Source organism: Oculina patagonica, chromosome 3 (genome assembly GCF_052425735.1).
Source record: "Oculina patagonica isolate OP01 chromosome 3, crgOcupat, whole genome shotgun sequence".
NCBI lineage: Eukaryota > Metazoa > Cnidaria > Anthozoa > Scleractinia > Oculinidae > Oculina > Oculina patagonica.
This window is the reverse complement of record NC_135760.1, coordinates 21,931,076-21,952,664: the sequence shown is the minus strand read 5'-3', so window position 1 is coordinate 21,952,664 and position 21,589 is coordinate 21,931,076. Positions and strand designations below refer to the sequence as shown.

Genomic DNA, 21,589 nt, shown 5'->3' with positions numbered 1-21,589 from the left:
TGTTGGGTTAAGATTGCGTAATTTGGGAACTAACTACAGAAAAAAAGGAGACTAATACAAAAATATAAACGAAAGAGACAAATTATATTTGACGAGTTCTCTGATATTCAGTAAACAGACAATTCTGCAATTGGCAAAGGAAAACCAAATGCCGAGACCCGGGATTATTCAGAACTCATGCGAGTTCTCCGGATTTGAACCAGGGACCTTCAGATCTTCAGTCTGACGCTCTCCCAACTGAGCTATCTCGGCAGATAGTGAAAATTACGAATCCCAAGGATCATAATAAGAATCACAAGGGTATGTCTTACAAACTTTTGACGATAAAACTTCAGTGGTGTTTCTCAGTTTAATTTTTTACACAGGAAACAAAATCTCAGTTCCTATGACTATCAAAATACAATTTAGTGACAAAAACTGGGGCTTCTAGTGATGGAAAAAAGAAAGGAAAATAAGCGGTGGCGAAAACTTTCGGCAGAGCATTAATTCCACTCGCAAATCTACCAACATCGAGCAAATTTGGGCTTGTGATCATGTTCACGAATGATCATGTACCGCATTGAAAAAGAAGGGCAACCAAAACGTTGTGCCGAGACCCGGGATTTTTCAGAACTCGTGCGAGTTCTCCGGATTTGAACCAGGGACCTTCAGATCTTCAGTCTGACGCTCTCCCAACTGAGCTATCTCGGCTGCTGGTTATGAAAACATAGCAACAAAAAAGCAAAACATAATCATGTTAATCTTTAGACAAAGGACCTTCAGTGCTGTTTTTTATAATAATCATATTAAAGAACTGAGGTTCCATGCATTGTTGGACAAAAGAAAAGAAGGAAAGAAAAGAGGCATTCCGAGTGGTTTCGAAATTAAACTTATAGATAAGCAAATCGTTTTTATTACAGTCACAAATTTCGCTACCCTGGTTCCAGAGGTTTTCTCTTTTCTCTTTTTCACCAAAAAGAAAGAAGTAGGAAAACCTCTGGAACAAGGGCAAAATCTCCCACAACTATAAACAAAGTAATAAAAAACAAGTATCTATAAATCAACATATATTCACATTAAATACAAAAGAACCAACCAAAACGTTGTGCCGAGACCCGGGATTGTTCAGAACTCATACGAGTTCTCCGGTTTTGAACCAGGGACCTTCAGATCTTCAGTCTGACGCTCTCCCAACTGAGCTATCTCGGCAGCTGGTGGTATAAAGTCGATAAAATAGGGTGAAATAAGTGCATCCTCGCAGGTATCAAAATTCCGCGTTGGAAGGCTTTTAAAGTAACTGTTACTCAACATCGCAGTCCAAGCGGTAAAAATGGTGAAAACTTTTGTTATGAATTTCTTTAAAAAATATGCCTTCCTTGGCGGAATTGTAATTTCAAAAAAGTATGAATAATAATTGCGTGATCTTATTGAAAGGAAGATGTATAACGCACAGTAAAAGCTGGTAAAAAAAAAACATTTTACAACAGTAGAAATGAAGATTAAAGAGCAAAAGAACTTAACAGTAGTGCATAATTAAGACATAAGACTTATGGCGTGCAGTGTTGCACAAAATGTTGCAAGTATTGTAATGCCAAGTGCATATCCGGACTTTTTATTCAACTGAATTGCATTGCGCATCGTTGCTTGCTGCGCATAAGTTTTCGCGTCATTCGGATTACTAGGGTTCCTAGCATATACCTCGCATGTCGTATACCGTAAAATTCCGGTTATAAGCTCCCCCCCCCCGCTTATAAGCCCCCCCCCGTTTATGGCCCATCAACCTGAAACAAAAATACATCCGGTTATGCCCCCTCGGATATGCCCCCCCCCCCTCTACCGGATGACAGTACTGAACAGGGCTAAATGTTGCTTTTTTGCGTTTTTAACTTAAAAACGTATTTCGATCAAACTCCCGAGGCTCGTTCCGAAACGTTTTTTTCCTTCCGCTTATAAGCCCTCCCAAATATAAGCCCCTCCACTTATAAGCCCACCCAAAAACCCTTACAAGTTGTATTGCCCAGGGCTTATAACCGAAATTCTACGGTATTTACTATTGTAACCTGGACCAAGTTTCAGGAAAATTTTTAATACTCCTCCTATTTTAGTGGAATCACCTTAACCCTATCCAGACCGGGGGGCGGAAAGTGCCCGCGCCGACTTTGAACGCTTATAACTTTTTTAATATTCAACCAAACGCTGCCAAACTTTGAGACTTTATCTAAAATTTATCTGGGAATAAATTGGTAGGGTAGGTTGTTGTGTCAGGAACTTGACGTCACCATGGCAACGGCATTTTGACAGGCATGTTTTCCCAAATTTGTAATTTTCCTGTTTCTATTAATGAAAAATAACTTTAAAGCAATTATTTTCATCTGTTTACGGGTTTTAAGCACATTTTTATTGGTTTTGAGTATTTTCCAGTAATTTTGGGCGGTTTTCTGACGTTTTGAAAAAATTCGAAATCCAAGATGGCGGATCCAAGATGGCGGCTGTTTTGACATTATGATGTCATTGTCACGTGATGTGACGTCATCATCCCACGTGACATATAGCAAAAGATAGATTTTGGGACATACTATATATCCTGTAAGTTTCATTGTGATTGCTTAAATATTCTGGAAGTTGCGGAGGGGGGGCGGAATCCGCCCCCCCCCCCCCGGTCTGAAAAGACCAAAAAAAAGCCCGGTCTGAATAGGGTTAAGTTTAAGCTGAGTACAAATGAAGGTGGGTAGAGTTTTGTTATTTAACCAAAAAAATAGGCAAACCACGCCAGGTTTTTGGAGTCAAACAAAATTTGAATATGTAGATTCTTGATTGTTCAGTGATAATTAACGAACCTCTATAAAACACAAACGCAAAATCCGCTGCTATCATTTGCTAGGATCAAAAAAGCTTTAGCCACGCCCAGATTAGCTTTCTTTATGGGTTCGTTTCAAAATTTCTGACGACCCCAGCCCCTTTCATTTGGGAGTTCTTCCTTCCCCCTCCCTGTGAGCTGAAGTAGCTAGCCCAGTAACTCACACCCTGCGAGCAGAGCCTCTTTTAACTTCCCTACGGTTGAGATTTGGGAAGTAGAAAGAGGCTCTGCGTGAATCGTGTCATTTCTTTGAAGTCGCCGCAGCCCCAAAGTTTGGGCTGGTCAGTCCGGATTAAACCGGTTTTTGCTGCGCGGGCATTAATTTTTGGAAAAACTAATGGCCAAGACGGAGCCCACAGTACGCTCTCGAAAGCACTAGAGCTGACGATTGCTCTCGCCATCTGCTACCGTTTTTGCGCGCGTGCAGCTTGTGGATCATTTAAGATCTCGTTTTTTCGCAAACCAAGAAGAAATTTCACGGTTTAAATAGCACATCTCTACCATAAAGTCACTAATACCACCTCAAGCGGTGCTTGACGTGTTTTTACTGAGGGAACTCAGACGCTTTTCGAAGAAAAGAACTTGTAAAACAAACACTTTGTTCACAATGTCGTGTACGATCCGACACGCCATTCCGCGCGCGCATGCTAAGATTAAGTGATCCTCGCGCAAGCTAAACGCGCAAGCATCGCGTAAACCTCGCGCATGCTCAACAAAGATTTTACACGATTCTTGCAGAGCCCCTTCTTCTCAAGCATATCAGTGGAAAAAGAAGGGGCTCTGCTCGCAGGGTGAGTAACTCAACACGGTAAACAAATTGGAAAGTGAAGTTTCTAAATTTAGACAAAATGAGATGAGACATTTAATAATAAAAATTTGTCTCTTCTTTTTTCAGCTGGTTCCCTTTCTATCTGTTTGCCCGTCTGTCCACAGTCTATCCAGTCTATCTGTAGCTGTCTACATCCTCCGGCCACACCCTCGATAATCGAAGCGAATACACTGGGTACAAGTTAGAAGGACTTGGAACGCCTGACGGTTTTCGTGTCTGAAAGGAACGCGGAAAGTAAACAACATGGCTTCGTTTACTGTTCCTCGAGTTAGGGGTCCGTTGCTGGTTATTTCAGTAGTAGTTATTGTTCTGCTCATCCTCCGTGCTTTTATGAACGTCCGTTTTGGTGGAAGTTCAGCCTTTGGTAATACTAGATCAAAGGAAACAAGAGCTCATAGAGCTTACAACTGCGCTGGTCTCGTGAGCACTTTAGGGGAGCCATGTGCCCCCCCCCCCCCCCCCCTTATCCCCTTTACCTGCGGCGAACAATGTTGCGACTGACAAACAAGATGGTAAGAAAACACCTTGCGTGACATTTCATGGTTGACTAGTTCCATCCGAAATTAAACATTTTTCTTATATGCTAATGGTGGCCAAATTTAATTCCCACGATCCTGATCCGCGAAACAAAAAAATCTTTTAAATCAGCATCCAGTGCTGTCTTGAATTACCGTTTAAAGATTGAATGACCAGCTCCGAAAATGGAATATTGCAACAAATAATTAAACCAAATTTGAGAAGAACACTAGACCTGTGTTTTGCTGAATGGGAATTCTCCGGGGAATTAATATACCAATGACGTAACCCTTGCAAGTCAGGGCATGTTTGTCTCAGTGGTCTTCCTTTAGATTTCAGAAATCCGTAGATGACACAGCTCCAAAAATACGTAAAGCTAAAAAGTCGAACATTTTACACTTAACATGCTAGGTTAGTTTCCATTTGTAGCAGTTAAGCTTTCAGAGCATTGCGTAATTCTTGCCGATCGGTGCCTTGTGAAAGTAGAAATTTGCTAACGCCAGCACATTTCAGGACACAGACGTAATGTAAATAAATGTAAATTCTTGCCCGCTAAAGCATCAAATTTTAGTAGTTTCTTTGATTCAAACGCTTCAAAATACTTCACAGTCTTTAAGTAAAGACCGAAGGATTCGCAAAGATTTCAAAGGAGGCTGGATAGCTTTGAAAAATTACGTGACTCGAGCCGATCGAAAGTGAAACTTGTCATGTCAGCACATTCTTTGACACCAACGTAATGGCATTTATTTACAGATTCTGGCCCACTGAATTATATTTCTCTTTGAAAACTGACCCAATGACAATGTTTTGTAGTTTCTATACTGTTAGTATTATTTTTGCCCCTATTTTGGTTTTCGTATTACAATAGGCGGTTGTAAAAATGCAGCGACTGACAAACTTTGTGTGACATTTCATGGTTGACTTGTTCCAGCCGCGATTAATAATTTTTCATATATGCAAATTCTGGCCGAATTCCCACGCGCGGACGCTGAAGCTGTTTTTAGCACAGAGGGTAATTTCCCAAGCATACCGAATGACGTAAGCGGTACGGGGCACGTTTGTGAAGGGAATTTTTCTTCATATCTCTAAAATCCTTCAATGACACAGCCAAAAAATAGATTACGCAATAAATTTGTTTAGTAAAGACCAAAGGATTCGCAAAGATTTGAAAGGTAGCTTATAATAGCTTTAAAACATTACGTGACTCGAGGTCTAGCCGATCGAAAGTGAAACTTGTCATGTCAGCACATTCTTTGACACCAACGTAATGGCATTTATTTACAGATTCTGGCCCACTGAATTATATTTTTCTTTCGACGCATGAAAATTTAGAATTTCCTTTGAATAAAACGCTTCAAAATCGAATATTTCACAATAAACATTGTTTGTAAAGACAAAAAATAAGGAAATGTTTCCATTTGTTACTGATTTGTAGCTTCTAAACATCGCGTGACATGAGCCTGACCGAGTGGAGGTTTGGTGCAGGTCACCGACAAAACGAAAAATAATAATAATAAACCCCGTGCAGAGCAAGAACTGCGCAGCGCAGTTAATAAGCATGCTTACGTACAACATTTGGTATTCTACTGAAAAGATGCGTGAGAGAATGAAAGCTCTCGGACAAATCGTGGAAGATCTCGAACCAGATATATTGGCTTTTCAAGAAGTAACTGTAGAGAACCTGGCTGTTTTGCAAGAACAACGCTGGTTTTCAAGGTATAGCTTAATTCCACCTGACGTCGTGAAACGTTTGCAAGGGGGGCCGTCTAAATTTTATGTTGTTATTCTGAGTGCATTTCCTGTTGATAAATGGCAAGTTTACCCGTTTAAGAATTCTCCACGTAATCTTAGACTTGTCATAGCAGAGACAAAGAGCTCTCTTTCATCGAAGAATGTTAGATTTGTGATTGCAGTAACACACTTAGCACCCGCAGGTAAAGATACTAGATTACGCGAAGCACAGTTAAAAGAGTCATTTCAAATTATTTCTGGTTATGACAACGTTTGTGTCATGGGTGACCTGAATATTGAAGATAAAACTGATGGTGATATTGTGCTGCCATCGCCATGGATTGATGCCTGGCTATCTATTCCTGGAAATACTGACAGTAATGGATACACTTGGGACCGCAGCAAGACTCCATTTGCTTCAGTACTGAGAAGGACAGTCAATGCAACTAGTTATCAAGCTAGGCTTGATCGAGTTCTTTGCAAAATGTCAGACTTTAAAGTTAAAGATATGAGAATTGTTGGCGATAAGGTGACAAAATCTGGCATTCTACCCAGTGACCATTTTGGTCTTTTTACTGCCATAGAACTAACAGAGGAATCTGAACATGAAGGTAACGAAAACAAGAAGCTACAAACTGAAAGTGAAGTTTATTTTAATAGACCACCAGGCTAGGAAAAAGTTATTAAGCAGTATTGAAATAAGTAAAAAATTATTTGGTGAGTGTTACATAACTAGAGGGGGTGGAAAGTGGCATTTTCAAGGTGTGAAACCCAGACTGCAAGCCTGGTGGGAGGGTACCCCATTTCATGTAATAAGCTATATGGTTATGTGCAGTGCCAGGTGGCAAGGTTTTTTACCCATTTTGGTCCGAAATAGTAGGGGGAAGAGTCCCTATAATGGCCTATACGGGGAAGCTCCGCGCAAAAGGGGAACCTTTTTCATGCTACAGGCAATCTTGTCCCCAGAGGCCATGATCATTCTGGTCTGCCCCAGGGATCAGGACCTCTGGGCTAATCTGAAAACCTGCTTTAAAGTCAGCCGAATTAGCCTGCAGTGCAGGCGTTTTCCGTGGGCGCACGTAGTACAGTGAAACCCCGATATAACGATCTTCGATATAACGATATTCCCGATATAACAATGAATATATTATGTCCCGGCAAAAGTAAAATGTATGGGACGGAACCCCGATATAACGATTCCTCGATATAACGATATAATTTATCCGCCCCTTGGCATATCGTTATATCGGGGTCCCACTGTACTAGTTCGCGATCGAGTAGATTGGCCGCCATGTTGGATGAGGGCAGAGAGAGGTTTGGAAGCAAGGAAAAGCCTCACTCCTACCACCCTAGGACCCCTTTTTTCTATCCCCAATCCTCTCCCGAGTAAGAATTCAAGATGGCGCCCGATCAAAATGCATTTGAATATGCTCACTTAATATGCCTGCTTTGCAGTCTACAGTGGAATCTGATTGGCTGTTGAAAACTTGTTCATTTCACCACAATCTGGCGCACACGCACAATCAAGCTAGAACCTGCAGGATTTCCTGGTTCCAGTTTTAGATGAGACCTGAGCCGTTGAGTTTCCTGACTGCTGGTCAAAGGGAATGTAGGCTCTGGGAACGAGATTATGCTTTCAGTGTATAAAAGGGTAGGGATTTGACAAGTTTTGGTATATGAAAGGTAGGGATATTGGTTGTTTAGGTATTTAAAAGGGCTGTATCATTAAAATTTATTAAACGCTACATAAAAATGGCATCAAGGCTTCCTCTTTAGGCATATGTTATGTCTTTTCGGTATATGAAAGGGGTACCTTTTTTGATAAAAGGTATAAGGAGGTAAAGGGGTGCCTTTATTTTTGTGTCAAAATTGTTCATAAAAGGGTAAGGGGTTAGACCTCAGGGCAGAACCTCGCTGTACAAAACTTTTTTGAGTAATCCCCCACCCCCGGGGGTCCAAAATAGGTTATGGTTTGGTACTCTGATAAGGAATTATTTGGTATAATTCCTAGAATAAACTACTGCGATTGTTATTTTTCATATTTTAATAAGAAGTGCAACAACAACAACAACAACTTTTATTTAGGCAGGGTAGAGCTTAAAGCTAGAACAGCTTATGGGGCCATGTATTATTCTAACTTAAAACTATCTAAGAATATAAAAATATGTACATAAATATAAATGGAAATACATAAGTTAAATTATTTAATTAATTAATAAATTAAAAATGTAATCACTGTCGTTTTGTGCACTTATTTGGGGTGTCTGGAAATTGAACCCATTCTCAAATGTTAAGCAGACTGAAAAAGTTCCTGGGTAGGATCTGGTGTGAAAAAAGGGTTATCTTTTTTGGGTCCAAGGGTTCAAGTATAAAATTGGGTATCTTGATCTAAAATAGGGTAAGGGTTTCTGTAGATATGCTGCCCATGTGCACCCAACCCATTTTGAACCTAGCTAGCTGAGATTAATTTACAGCAGGGGCAAAAAGAGCCACTAACCGCTATCGGAAATTTGGTAAAATACCATTGGATTTTTTAAAGAAAGTCACCACTGTGAGGAGAGTATTAATTATTGTTGTCAAATCTCCGTATCTATCCTAGACCTGCGAACTCTCACGCATTATGCGTGAGCAGGCCTGATGCGTGAGTCTCGCAACTGGAGATCCAAAATATTGATCTCACCACAGGCGTCCCAAACTCACGATTCCAGAAATCGGTCAAATAAATGATTTATGTGAGCATAGGAATGATTTATGTGAGCGTATGAATTATTTATGTAAGCGTATGAAGAGGGTCTGAATGGGGGTACCTCGATAACACTAAACACTTAATTTTTTGGTTCTGTAACATGAAACAGTTCATTTTTAGGCATTTTAACATTAAATGTAAAAAATGCACTGAAACAGTAAATTTTATCCAGATAGAAACAATATTTTTTTGTTTAGTATATCAAGAAGTTTCGGCCATTTTTCGACGATTTCCGATCATTTCGGAAGATTTCCGAAGACTACCAAATATTTCCGAAGTCTACCGAAGATATCCGGATACAACCGAAGATGTCCGAAGACTCCCGAAGATTTTCGAGGAGAAATCCGAAAATTTTCTCTTAGTCCATGAGTGATTTTATAACCGCTTTTCGAAGAGCAGATAAGAATTTACTATGCTAAAAGACTATGGGTTTTTCACGAAAAACCATCCAAACGCTGAACAGTTTTTTCTCCGGAAACAGTTAACATTAAAAAATTGGCCAATGTAACATCAAACACTAAAAATTATGGGCAAATAACACCATTCAGACCCTCTATGGATGATTTATGTAAGCGTATCGAGTGGGACGTGACTGCTTGAAGAGCGCGGTGCCATAAGTTTTGGTTAAGAAACTGATTCTCAGATTTAATTTTATCATCAAAATTAACTTCCGACCAGATTGTCAGTATTTCTTTGATGAAAGTATCCTTAAGTTGAAATTTCTTTATGTCTTTCGTGTTGAGTTTGCCCTAAACGACTTTTGGACCTCCACTTTTGTCTAGCTCCACATCAAAGAGAAGTTTCCATTTACCATGATTTTCTTCATCTAAATATTTTTAACCCACGTGCCTTTTAGCGATTTTCTTAAACTTTCAATATCGATCATTCTGAGGCCCCCGCTTGAGTAGTCATTAATAATAACATTTTTTTATTCTATCTGGTTTCCCATTTCAGGAATGAAAAGAAAAGTTTTGTTTACTTCTTTGATGACTTTTAAGGCGAAAAGGCGATAATACATAAACGAGTTGAGAGGCGACAAGAATCTTCAGGACTGTTATTTGTCAACTAGCGTGAGTCTGCGATATTTCCAGCAGCTTAAGACAGTCCTTACCTTTCCTAATTTTTTATTGTAGTTCAAAGTCGCGGTTTCTTTCTCGTCAACTGAAAGCCACACACTAAAAGCTATTACTTTGTTTTTTGGCCGCTTAGAGTTTCTTCCAGGAAGTGATATTTCAGGCAGCTTTCACATTTTGATCCAATCCAGAGAGCTTCCGTTTTTTTGTCGTTTAGTTTCAAACCGGAGGCTTTGTAGAAATCATCCAGAGTTTGAAGACAGTTTATTAAAGATTCTCTTGACCCATTTAGAACTACAGTTGTGTCGTCCGCGTATTGACTTAATTTAATTTCTTTATTTTTTACCAGGATTCCTTTAATATTTCTATTTTTGCGAAATGATTTGGCTAACACTTCAGCTGATAAAACGAACAGATAAGGCGAATGGGGGCACCCCTACCGAACTCCTGTTTGAACTTTTAACAAATCACTCGCCCAGCCATTGTTTAAAACACAGCTTTCAGAAGATTGGTAAAAAAGGTTTAACCATTTTATTATACCAGTGCCGAAACCAAGAGTTTTCCTGATGAAAGGCCATTCAATTGTATCAAAAGCTTTTTCAAAGTCAAGGAACGGTAGTAATCCTGGTACTGATTTTTTTCTTTTGCATAGCGAATGATACTGTCTATTAGTCGGATGTTTTCACCGATGAATCTGCCTTTAATAAAGCCTGTCAGCTAATCATTGTTAATTACGTTCGGGAGGAACTTTTTTAGACAGTTAGCAATTGCCTTAGCCGCTAGTTTATAGTCGCAGTTTAGTAGTCTCTGGGTGACCTGTATCGCAGGCAAAGTTTAATACATTGATAAGAGTGGTGGATATGTCATTCCAAAAAATTTTGTAAAACTCGGCTGGCAAGCCATCTGTACCCGGGGTTATATCTGATTCCATGGTTTTAAAAGCAAGTGGACCTTCGCACGCTTCCCTTTCATGATGTGTAAGGATTGTATCGTTTTCATCGTCAAAGAAGGCAGATGTAACAAGCAATTCATCTGCCATACATCTGGATTCGACATGCGACATGTCCCCGCTACATTTTATTGCGTGTGTACCCATTTTGATTTTGTCGCTGCTACGTGTCCCCGCAACACGTCCCTGCTGCATGTCCCCTCAGTGTGAACATGATTTTGTCACTGCTTTATGTCTCTGCGACATGTCCCCGCGTCATGTCCCCACGTGTGCGGAGGCCTATAGGTTCTCCGGATTTGAACCAGGGACCTTCAGATCTTTTGGATCTTCAGCCTGACGCTCTCCCAACTGAGCCATCTGGGCAACACCTAAATAGACTTTTAATTTCACTGATTAAATTCAGGTCAGAAGACAGACTCTGGGTATACACGAGATTATACTGTTATTACGGTTCTACTGTATTTAAATCGATTAACTATGCTCCAACAATTGCTGAGAAACAATTCCAACGGCGGCTTCTCGGTGTGTCAACAATAATTGCCAGGAGTACACCTTTAATTTTACAGGAAAAAACACAGTTCCTATGACTTTATAATGGTACAAACTCACAAGAACTGAGGTTCATTTTTTCTATCTGTAAATGGTACAGAAGGGGCAAAAACCTACCGTGCGCGCCTACACGAAAATTAAACCTGAGGGTTTTTTTTTAATTTCAAATTTCCTTGAAATTCTCCAATTATTGGCGCCAAAGAATGTGATATCTATTTTTTGCTTTTTTGATAAAGAATAATAATTTTGCATTCGAATCTGGAAAGTAAACTCAAGTGGAATGCATTCAAACATAATCCATTTGGGTCACTCAGCGTGGACCGCGTTTTTCATCAAAATATGGGTTAAACTTGGGCGAGTCAGAGCTTGGGTTTCTTAGGAAGGGGTTAAAGGGTTATAGTCTCAGTTTACAAAAGAGGCGAAGAGTTACGGTTGTAAAATAAGTTTACCAATAGCATAGCTATGACAAGGAGTAAAAGAATTTGCACTCTCTTTGCAAATATAGAAAACTTTAAGATATCGTTTCTGTACAGTAAGAACTTTTATAAAATGTTAAATTACCTGGCTGTTGTAAAATGATAAACAAAATTTTATAACCTGCTACAGTTAAAAAATAATCATATTAAAAACTCAGAATAACAACGTTAAACAAAAAAAAGACTTCGTGCCGAGACCCGGGATTATTCAGAACTCGTGCGAGTTCTTTGGATTTGAACCAGGGACCTTCAGATCTTCAGTCTGACGCTCTCCCAACTGAGCTATCTCGGCAGCTGGTAAAATTGAATTATAAATTAGGGTGAAACAACTGCACCCTCGCAGATATAAAATTCCGCATTGGACTGCCCGTTGCTTATCATCTCAGTTTTCAAGCGGTAATAATGGTGAAAACTTTTGTTATGATTTTTTTTTTTAAAAAATACGCCTTCCGTGTCGAAGCTTTACGGAATTGTAAACACAAAATTTGTTAAAAGAAGGAAAAAAAAAAGGCAAAAAAAAATCCAAAAAAACTTTACTGTAGTAGAAATGAAGTTTAACTTCGGCTAACTCCGGTCCTGAGCAGAACCAAAGTCGACGCAAAATTATATTATCTCTACATCTTTACAGCAGCAGTGGCAGCAGCAGCAGCAGAACATCAACAATAATAAAAGATGAAAATAAAATTTCAGTTATTGTATAGATCTTCCCTAAAAATGAACATTTTATTACAACTATACTGTTAATTTATTCGTAGCCTGCGTAGCAGGCGCCTGTGTAGAAACTACGGCGCCTGCTACGCAGGCTAATTGCGGGCCCAAGAAAGGCCGGCAACCCTAATCTTGACAGCGACCAGCGGATTGCGTTTACGCGTGCGCGCCACGTTAATAAGAGGCCAGCAACAAAGCGGAAGTTGAAAATTTTGTTCTTCAAAAATGTGTCAATCTCAACATTTTGTCGCAATGTATGCAATGTAAATGTGGTAACTGAACCTAACAGTGTAATAACATTACATTTTAGGATCAGTTATTACATTTAGGTCTTCTACACGCAACACCGGAAGTAAAAAATCGGTTCTTCAAGTACGACAAGAATGCCAAAAATGTGTCAATCTCAACATTTTGTCACATAAGATCGAGGCTTCTGTCACATGGAAGATTGCAAACATTACGTTTTGCAGATATTGTTTAGGCGTTGCTTTTTAGAAGATTTGCTGTGATTGTATCATAGATAAACCACGGCAAAGCGAATGATTCCAGCAACGGTTATTCTCGAGAAATTCCTTACAACACTGACAACATAGCGAGTTTACCGACCGAGGAAAATCACATCTCAATTCACCCAGCGTGCTCGACTACACTTCGCAAAACTGTCAATCAAAAAACAACTCTGATTGGTTCGCGGCAATTGGAAACGATAAAATCATGCATTCCTTGCGTGACGCGTTACTCGGAATAATTGTCTTTTGTCCAGTGATTTATCATTTATTTATCGACACTGCCATCTAAAATTACGCACTCTCGTACCACATGCAGCTCAAATTGCAAATTCGATACCATTCATTGCCCGCAAAGCATTGTGACGGTGCGCCTGCCACATGAACTGACAGTGCTGCACGACAATCAGACTGAAGTCCAGCAATCAAACGTACCTAATATTTCATGACATCTAATCAACACTAAAATACTTAACTCTTTTGACAATTTTCTAATAGTGTACCTGTAGAAATCTTTTTAATGCAGAATTTTCGTCATGATTAAGATGGCGAATTTTAGAATTAATATCGTGATATAACGTTTTAATGGCATGTAATCTACCATCAAATTAAACATCATTTGGATGCATTTATACACAGTGGGGGATCCATGACTTCAGGTAAGTGGGGGGGGGGGGGCGATCATCCAGACTCCAAGAATAAGAGGGGGGCCCCGCTCGCGAAAATAATTTTTCTCAGCCCTACAGGCCTTGGTTTGGCCTGGAAATATAAGGTGGGGGGGGGGGGGGTACTCCCATATGTGGCCTATATAGGTAAGTGCCGCCCGATAGGGTATGGTTTTTGAGGTTCTCGGTCCTTAAATAGGGTATCATTTTTGCTCCTTTTGGCAATGAGTTCCCGGTTTTGGGCCTTAAAAAGGGTATCAATTTTCGCTTTCTTTATCCTTAAATAGGGTCAGGGTTTAAGAACCTTGGCGGCACACCCCTATCCGAAATTTATGGGAGTACCCCCCCCCCCCCCTAGATCCTTCACAGACCATCCAGGTTTTATTACCATAGCTTTTACACGTAAGCATGCTTTGGAGATGAGGATGGGTAGAGGAACTTTCTATCCTCTTTATAGCCTTACCCACGAAGTATAGTCCAGTTACCTTTAAATGACATATAAAGGTGCTTGGACTGAAACGGATCACGATCAAAAACTCTCGGTGCACTTATTTTAAAAAAAAAATATGTAAAAAACAATGATGTGGGGAATTTTATTGAAAATAATAAAAAAGTTTGCCGAGACCCGGGATTATTCAGAACTCATGTGAGTTCTCCGGATTTGAACCAGGGACCTTCAGATCTTCAGTCTGACGCTCTCCCAACTGAGCTATCTCGGCAGAGAACAAGAGAACAAGAAACATAGATCTATAATAAGAGTAAAGAAATTTCACTTTCTTCAAATTTTAAATAACATTATCTTTAAAAATATTTGTGTTTTTGAAAACGGAATATTTTGACAATTACCATAAAAATAAATAAATAGATTTGTTAAAAGAGGGCAATAATATAAGAACAATAATAAAAATAATGAGGGTAGCACTCAGAACAGTCCTTTCGACCTCTGATTCCGGATTGAATTGGAACAAATTTATTGATTCGAAAGTTTCTTCCGAAATAGTTTCCTTGCAATATAATAATAAACAAAAAAAAATTAAACGAACATGCAAATTCCACCAAAGAAAAAAACACATGTTGCCGAGACCCGGGATTGTTCAGAACTCATGCGAGTTCTCCGGATTTGAACCAAGGACCTTCAGATCTTCAGTCTGACGCTCTCCCAACTGAGCTATCTTGGCAAGGGATGAGTTGTAGGGGATACAGATAGAACCCTTTACTTGTTTTAAGTACCGTTTACACAAACTAAATATGTTCTGTTAGTTCTGTCAAACTAGACTAACATAGGAAGATAACAACCTCTTTTAATTAAGTCAATAGTTATAAAGCCTAGTAAACGACGTTCATGCAGTCTATATAATTTCTCACCGATTAAGATACAGAGGTTTGCAATTTCACTTGTTAATTAAATTTGTCTGACGAAATCCTAATGAAGCTATCTTCTTGGATTGTTGGCAGACATCCCTTGTAGTACGCAACGGTTGGACATGAAGCGGGGTCTTAACTGTACTTAGCTGTAAAAGAAAAACGTTTGTCTGACTGACTGACTGACTGACTGACTGGCTGGCTGGCTGACTGCAGCTGACTGACTGACTGCAGCTGACTGACTGACTGACTGACTGACTGACTGACTGACTGACCGACTGACCGACTGACTGACTGACTGACTGACTGACTGACTGACTGACTGACTGACTGACTGACTGACAGACTGACTGACTGACTGACTGACTGACTGACTGACTGAATGACTGACTGAATGACTGACTGACTGACTGACTGACTGACTGACAGACTGACTGACTGACTGACTGACTGACTGACTGACTGACTGACTGACTGACTGACTGACTGAATGACTGTCCGACCGACCGACCGACCGACCGACCGACCGACCGACCGACCGACCGACCGACCGACCGACTGACCGACCGACCGACCGACCGACCGACTGACTGACGGGCTGGCTGTCTGTCTGAGTGATTAAATGGTTGAATGATTAAACTATAATGAACTACTAATTAATTAAATTAATTAAAAGTAGCAGCATAACAACCGCAATAGGTGGATGCCTAAATCTTTATGGTTAGCTAAAATGTAAGAATAGACTATAAAGCTGACAAAAAAGAGTTAATAAAGCAATAGTTAAAATTAGATAAAGGGCATTTAAGTGCTAAGCGTTTTACATATACACATGTGTCAGTGTATTTAATATTTCTATTTTGCCAGTGATCCAACTGGCTTTGAAAAGAGGTGGTAGCCTACAGATCAGCCAGTCTACACAAAGGTTTGAAACCTCGATCTCGTGTGACCGAGAATGCAGATAATAAAGAAAGCTGGGACAGACACGAAATACCACTCCTAGTCCCAGGCTTCTCGCAATTATATTATTCGGCTTTTTTTCCCTTTCAATTCTACAGTGAAACAAATCAACTGTTCCGCTGCGTTTATTCGGGCTAATAAAAGGCCGCAACAACGACGTGGTCGTAAGGCGGAGTTCTGCTATTTTTTTAAAACAAAACAGTGAAAAACATCCTTTAAGAAAGAAATTAGCATTTCTCCCAGGGAAATGGGATGGATGTTTAAACGTCTGACAAGGACACCTTTTTCCCTGAAAGAAAAAACACATCTGCTAAGAATTCAGCTCACAAAAAGAGTGGAATTTTAAAACCTGATTTCCCATGCATATTGACGTGACCTTTTGTCGCAGTCGCTTCGTGTGTGTGTTGTGATTTTGCGTCCATTGTATACTACAAACACTGTACAAAGTACATAAACCATTCATGCTAAATCACAACAAATTTTTTGAAACCGAAACTCCGGGCCGAAAACAACTGAAAACTAAAAGCAAGGCGAAGAAAAATATCTCAATCAAGCTGATTTAAGCATTTTAACGCATTCTGTAGACCAAGTTACCAACCTTAAACAACTATACTTAGCAAAACCGTTGCGTGATGTGTTGAACGCGTACGGTACATTCCCGCTCGAAGAATTTCGAAAACGCAGCCCCCTTTGAAACTACATTTATGGTTTGAGTCAACACGGGGTTTTTCCTGTCATATACGCACAAAAGGTTAATAAATGCCATAATCCCGGTAGTGTATATCACCCAGGGAACACGGGATTTATTCTATTCTACAACACATGCTTTACGCTAACAAGAGCCTTGTATGTTCTACAGATTATTTTCACCACTGAAAACAACGAACACATGTTAAATAGATATCTCTCTAGTTCCCAAACAAATTTCAAACAAACGAGTTTAAAGAAAGTCCTTTTCATCACAGATACAAAATCACATTATCTAGCTACATGTACAAGGAGCTTTTAATTATTTTTCAGCAAGTTTTCAATGCTAGTCTGTTGACGTGGGAACATCGAAGACCCGACACACATGTTGGAAAATTGCTTTATTAACTTCTGAAGAATGGTGGCGGACAACCACTTTTTAGATCCCTCCGGTAAACAAAGACTCCATTACGCGAATAAACGTTTCTCTGTGCCTCATTGAAATCCGTTTGCTACAGCTGGAACTAAACGGATCACCGTGTGTCGCCTTTGATTTATTCCCTATATATGATCTTACTACTAGTCGGTTGCTCTTTTAACGAAGAAATTGACTGGTAGAAAGAATGAAAAAAGATCGTGTTTTCTGCCCGACATAAATGTTACATCAGCCAGGTTTTTTATTCTCGCTTTACTTTTGTATAATCAACAGATATATGCCGACTTTTTACAGCAGTAAATTACTTCATGATTTGTCTGTTTTATTAGATCAGGAAATGCTAAAGTTGATATTTACAAATACTTTAAAAACGTTTCTCCTCGCGCCGCTCACGCTATAAACAATTTCAATTCCGTTCGAATGGCAGCTTAATTTACTGAGAAAAGCGTTCTATATATTAAGAGAAACTGAGAAAAGGGGTAACAGCTTTAGCGCAAACACTTAGTACATAAAACTTTTCTCTTTATGATGAAAATTGCTTTTGACATAATCTGACTATAGTGTCCTTATTATTTACTTTTTAAAGATGAAAGTTAAAACCCGCCAACACAGATAAAGAAAATAGCTCCTTTTCTCTTCTTTCGCTGATTAGCCTGCCTGATAATTTCTTATCTGCTTTTAAAATGTAACTTCGCTTTTCCCAATTTCCCAGCGTCTCTTTAAACATCCGTCAAATTAGCACAATCATGGCTCAAGTTACAAAAGTATCTTTTTTCCTCGTCTCTAATAAGTTACAATACTCGATCTTACAACGTAAAGGTACGATTTTTGTCCCTCTTTCATTTCAACCGATCTATCGAATTGTTCAATTAATTTGGATTCTTTTCCCGTTCGCTTGTCGCTGTTTCCTTATTGTTTTTTTCCGCTGCCTGGTCGGTTTTCTCCGCTTTCTTTGTGGTAGTGGAGCTGTCGGGCTTTTCACCAGTTTTCGCCACTTTCTTTTTCCATTTCATCCTTCTGTTCTGGAACCAAGTTTTCACTTGCGCTTCGTTTAAGCCCAGAATATGCGACAACTTGGCGCGGTTTGTCGAGTCTAGGTACCTCTGCTCTGAAAAGGTTTTCTCCAGGACACGCAGTTGCAGATCCGTGAAAACGGTGCGCGATTTGCGGCATCTTTTCCCACTTGGAGTTCGCAAAGCTGGCTTTACACGGAAGTAAACAGGGAGGGGATGATGTATTATGTCTGAGCTAGTGGGAGGCTCTGCAAAAAAAGAATGAAAAACTCACTGATTTGAAGCAAATTCTTTGAAGCCACTTTTTATCTCGATATGGAAGCCACTAAACAGTAAAGAAGCCATTTAAAGGCTTACTTAAATATTTCAACTATTTAAGTAAGCTTTTTAATGGGTTCCTAACTGGGTTAAGCCCAATTTAAGATATTTTCAATTGATCTCCACGTCCGTTTTGGTATATTTCGATTATTATCGCACATTTCTTTTATTGGCAAGCAGATTTCTAGTATTACGATTTCTACAGTGAAATGAATAAAAGCTTTTAATAGGTACGAATAATGGAGTTCCTTTTATCCAGAAAATGAAACATTCTGTTTAAAGGACGGTCAATTTCTTGCACTCTATCTGCGTCGCAGTTTGTTCGTCTGGTTTTAGAATTCACGCTGAGCAAAAAATGGTGCTGACATGATTCACACACGCAAAAGAGGGCTTAACAGTTAACAAGATGTCGTGGGATGATCGATGTGGCATTTTAATAGACAATTAATTCGTAGTTTTACTGCGCGCCGTACATCTCTCATGACAAGATCGAAATTTAACGAGCTCTTGATAAACCACAAATAAACTGAAGTCTGATCGCAAACGACTCTTAAGTCGTTACGGAGTTAGCACTTGAGAAAAAAGTGCTAAACTGTCTGTCAAAGAGATCTAGAAAACTACTAACAAGATGAATTTCAACTTACCAGGGATGCTAAGCTTGGCCGAGGATGTTGGCAACAGTGTTCTTGGGTCGGCCGTGTAGTTGAATGGTAGCTGTGGGCCACCGTTCGAGCTAAACGTCTCTGCCTGACTAAACGCACCGGTTTGTTTGGCCATGAAGCACGGCTGCGAAGGGTTGCAAATCCGGCTCTCGTCCGCCAAAAAGTGCGAATTGTAATGCGGTGGAGGCGAGAGCAAGAGCGAATTGTTTTGCAAGTACTGGGGGTTCTGATAGAACAGAAACGAATCTTGGTACCTCGGATACATCTTGACATCGGAGTTCGAAGCGATGCCGGAGAGAGCTTTAACGTTGAAAGTAGCAACTATCGTCCGCAAATGAATATCTTTATTGTCAAGAGTCTTAGAAAATGCCATGAAAAACACCTTTGTGTTGATTGACAGGTTGAAAAGTATCTCGTTCAAATAAAACGCCGTTTTGACATTTATTAAAGGCATTTACGACCAACCAGCCTCATGTCATATGTAATTACGAAACGGATCCAAAGTTTTCTTTTCATTGACACTATAAAAGGGCCGCGGGGTACAAGGTCAGATGATAAAGGTTTTTATTGTACTACTTTACATTACCACCCAAATTAATTGTGGTCGTTATTCAATTAGTGTTTATAATAAACTCGGAAAGAGTGTCAATTAGAATCCATTATCGCAAGATAATCGAAGGTAGAATTCAATTAGTACTTAAAACAATGGAATCACGAGGGAAAACATTAGGGATGGACCTTAGAAAGGGGGGGGGGGGCGGCGCCCTGCCGGGCCCCCTCGCCCGCCCCCGCCCCCGCTCCCGGGGGGGGGGGTCGGGGTCGGGCCCCGCTCCTCCCCGGCGGCCCCCGCCCCCCGCGGTGGTCTGTCGGGTCGCCCCCCCCCCCCCGCGCCCGGCCGCGGCCCCGCCCGCCCCCCGGCCCCCCCACCCGCCCGCGCCCCCCCCCCCCGCGCCCCCCCCCCCCCGCCCCCCCCCCCGGGCGCCCCCCGCCCCCCCCCCCCCCCCCCCCCCCCCCCCCCCCCCCCCCCCCCCCCCCCCCCCCCCGCCCCCACGCCCCGGCGCGCCCCCCCCGCCGCCCCCCCCCCCGCCCCCCTCCGCGCGCACCCCGCCCCCTCCCCCTCTCCGGCGCGACCCCCCCCCCCCCCCCCCTCCCGGTTGGCCAAACGGGCTTTGATAATAAAGAGATGAAACCGAAAGAGCTGGAAAAAATGAATGCTTTGCACGTTGAGTAAACAACGGGTCGGTATATCAAATCTTTTCAACGACAATGCAAGCAGGCTAACAAAGTTGAAGTCAACTTTATTTTGGCCTTGGCGTTGGAGCGAATCGTGCAAAAAGGCCAACAAAGCCTAGGGTGTTACTCTTTGTAACAAAGTGCGATGGTGGGGCTCGCGCTCTTTGCGTGAAAGCATTTTAGAGGTAAATTAATTTACTTTGCGCAGATGTTCTGTGTAGTTAGAGCGTGTGCAATATCAAATAAACCGTGCACGTCTCGTTTTAATATTCATGAGATTTTACAGCTAAGGAGTTGAAGCCTAAAAGGGTCTTTATCAGAGGTGTTGGAGCTTTTGTCAAACTTGCCGATAAGTCACCGTGTGCAGTTCCTCCTATCGCACGTGGCAACACTCTTTAGTGCTTTTTTGTTCAAAGTCTTATTTGAAGTTTATGAGAAAAGTCATGTAGCATAACTTGGTTGAAAAGATTTCTTGTTTTAGGTCTCTTTCCACTGGGTTTTGAAGACAGTAGATTGATCGTATCTCAGTTTTGACTAAAAAGTAACTGACATCAAATCTTCTTCCGTAATTCAGGTCGTTACATCAAAATATATTATCGTAATACTTTGTCAAAACGAATCGGAACTCGGTGATTGTCATATCTGTGATATATCAGTGAAATAATCTTGTGTTCTGTTGTCTACATTAAAGAATTACTACTCAACTTTATTGAGAGATGTTGCTATATGTCAACTCAAATTAAGAACTAAAATGGACGCATCCACATAATTTTCCGGTTCGACTGGGTCGAATAATCCTGCCACAGATAAGGCGACAACATTACTCTATGAAATGTTTGCTATATGGTTTTGAAAACATACAAAGGTGATTTGATTTTAAGCCTTAAAATTTAACCGTGTTTGATTTCATGTCGCGATCGATTAAAGAAACTTTGACCACTTTGCAAAAGAACTTCAAGAAGAAAACATTTAAAGAGTATGTACATGTAGTACATTACTGACAAGAGGAAAATGTCAGCCATACCAAACGACGAAAAACGGCTTAGTTCAGTGTCTTGCGTAAAAATAATCTCGTTTCTTCATGGAATTACAACCGAGCGATTTTACTTGTTTTGTTGCTATTTCGGTTTTTGTTTTGCATAGATTACAATTCACACAGTAAAATGCCTAGCAGCGAAGGTCGTTTAAGGCAAACCTCACGTGAAGAACAATATGTTCTTACTCGTGTGTCATTTTTCGTTTGGATTTCACCGCACGAAAAGAAGAACCGTCCTATATCTCTTAAAAGCCTAGCAGCCAAGGTCGTTCGAAGGCAAACCTCACGTAAAGACCAAGTA

The 21,589-nt window shown here is 40.6% G+C and overlaps 2 protein-coding genes and 2 non-coding genes across 4 annotated transcripts; 1 reads left to right on the top strand and 3 right to left on the bottom strand.

The window, feature by feature from the left end:
* Window positions 1-614: 614 nt before the first annotated feature.
* Window positions 615-690, bottom strand: Trnaf-gaa (transfer RNA phenylalanine (anticodon GAA)). Its single transcript has one exon. It is a non-coding gene; the product is annotated as a tRNA-Phe (tRNA).
* A 395-nt stretch (window positions 691-1,085) lies between these two features.
* Trnaf-gaa (transfer RNA phenylalanine (anticodon GAA)) lies at window positions 1,086-1,188 on the bottom strand. Its single transcript has one exon. It is a non-coding gene; the product is annotated as a tRNA-Phe (tRNA).
* A 4,550-nt stretch (window positions 1,189-5,738) lies between these two features.
* On the top strand, window positions 5,739-8,193 carry LOC144645421 (5'-tyrosyl-DNA phosphodiesterase-like). The gene has a single exon (XM_078505000.1). The coding sequence runs from the start codon at window positions 5,740-5,742 to the stop codon at window positions 6,583-6,585; it is 846 nt and encodes a 281-aa protein (XP_078361126.1). The 5' UTR covers window position 5,739; the 3' UTR covers window positions 6,586-8,193.
* Window positions 8,194-17,224: 9,031 nt separating this feature from the next.
* LOC144645720 (homeobox protein ceh-31-like) lies at window positions 17,225-19,350 on the bottom strand. Its single transcript, XM_078505269.1, has 2 exons — window positions 19,002-19,350; window positions 17,225-18,287 (listed from the first exon to the last, which is right to left on the bottom strand). Exons 1-2 carry the CDS (start codon window positions 19,282-19,284, stop codon window positions 17,896-17,898), a joined length of 675 nt encoding a protein of 224 aa, XP_078361395.1. The 5' UTR covers window positions 19,285-19,350; the 3' UTR covers window positions 17,225-17,895.
* Window positions 19,351-21,589: the final 2,239 nt, after the last annotated feature.

Excerpts from the sequence above, each read along its gene's own strand:
- LOC144645421 (XM_078505000.1), top strand. The coding sequence starts at position 5,740 with ATGCTTACGTACAACATTTGGTATTCTACTGAAAAGATGCGTGAGAGA.
- LOC144645720 (XM_078505269.1), bottom strand. The coding sequence starts at position 19,284 with ATGTATCCGAGGTACCAAGATTCGTTTCTGTTCTATCAGAACCCCCAG. Across the intron at positions 18,288-19,001 it reads GGCCAAGCTTAGCATCCCTG|AGCCTCCCACTAGCTCAGAC; the intron begins GTAAGTTGAAAT and ends CTTTTTTTGCAG.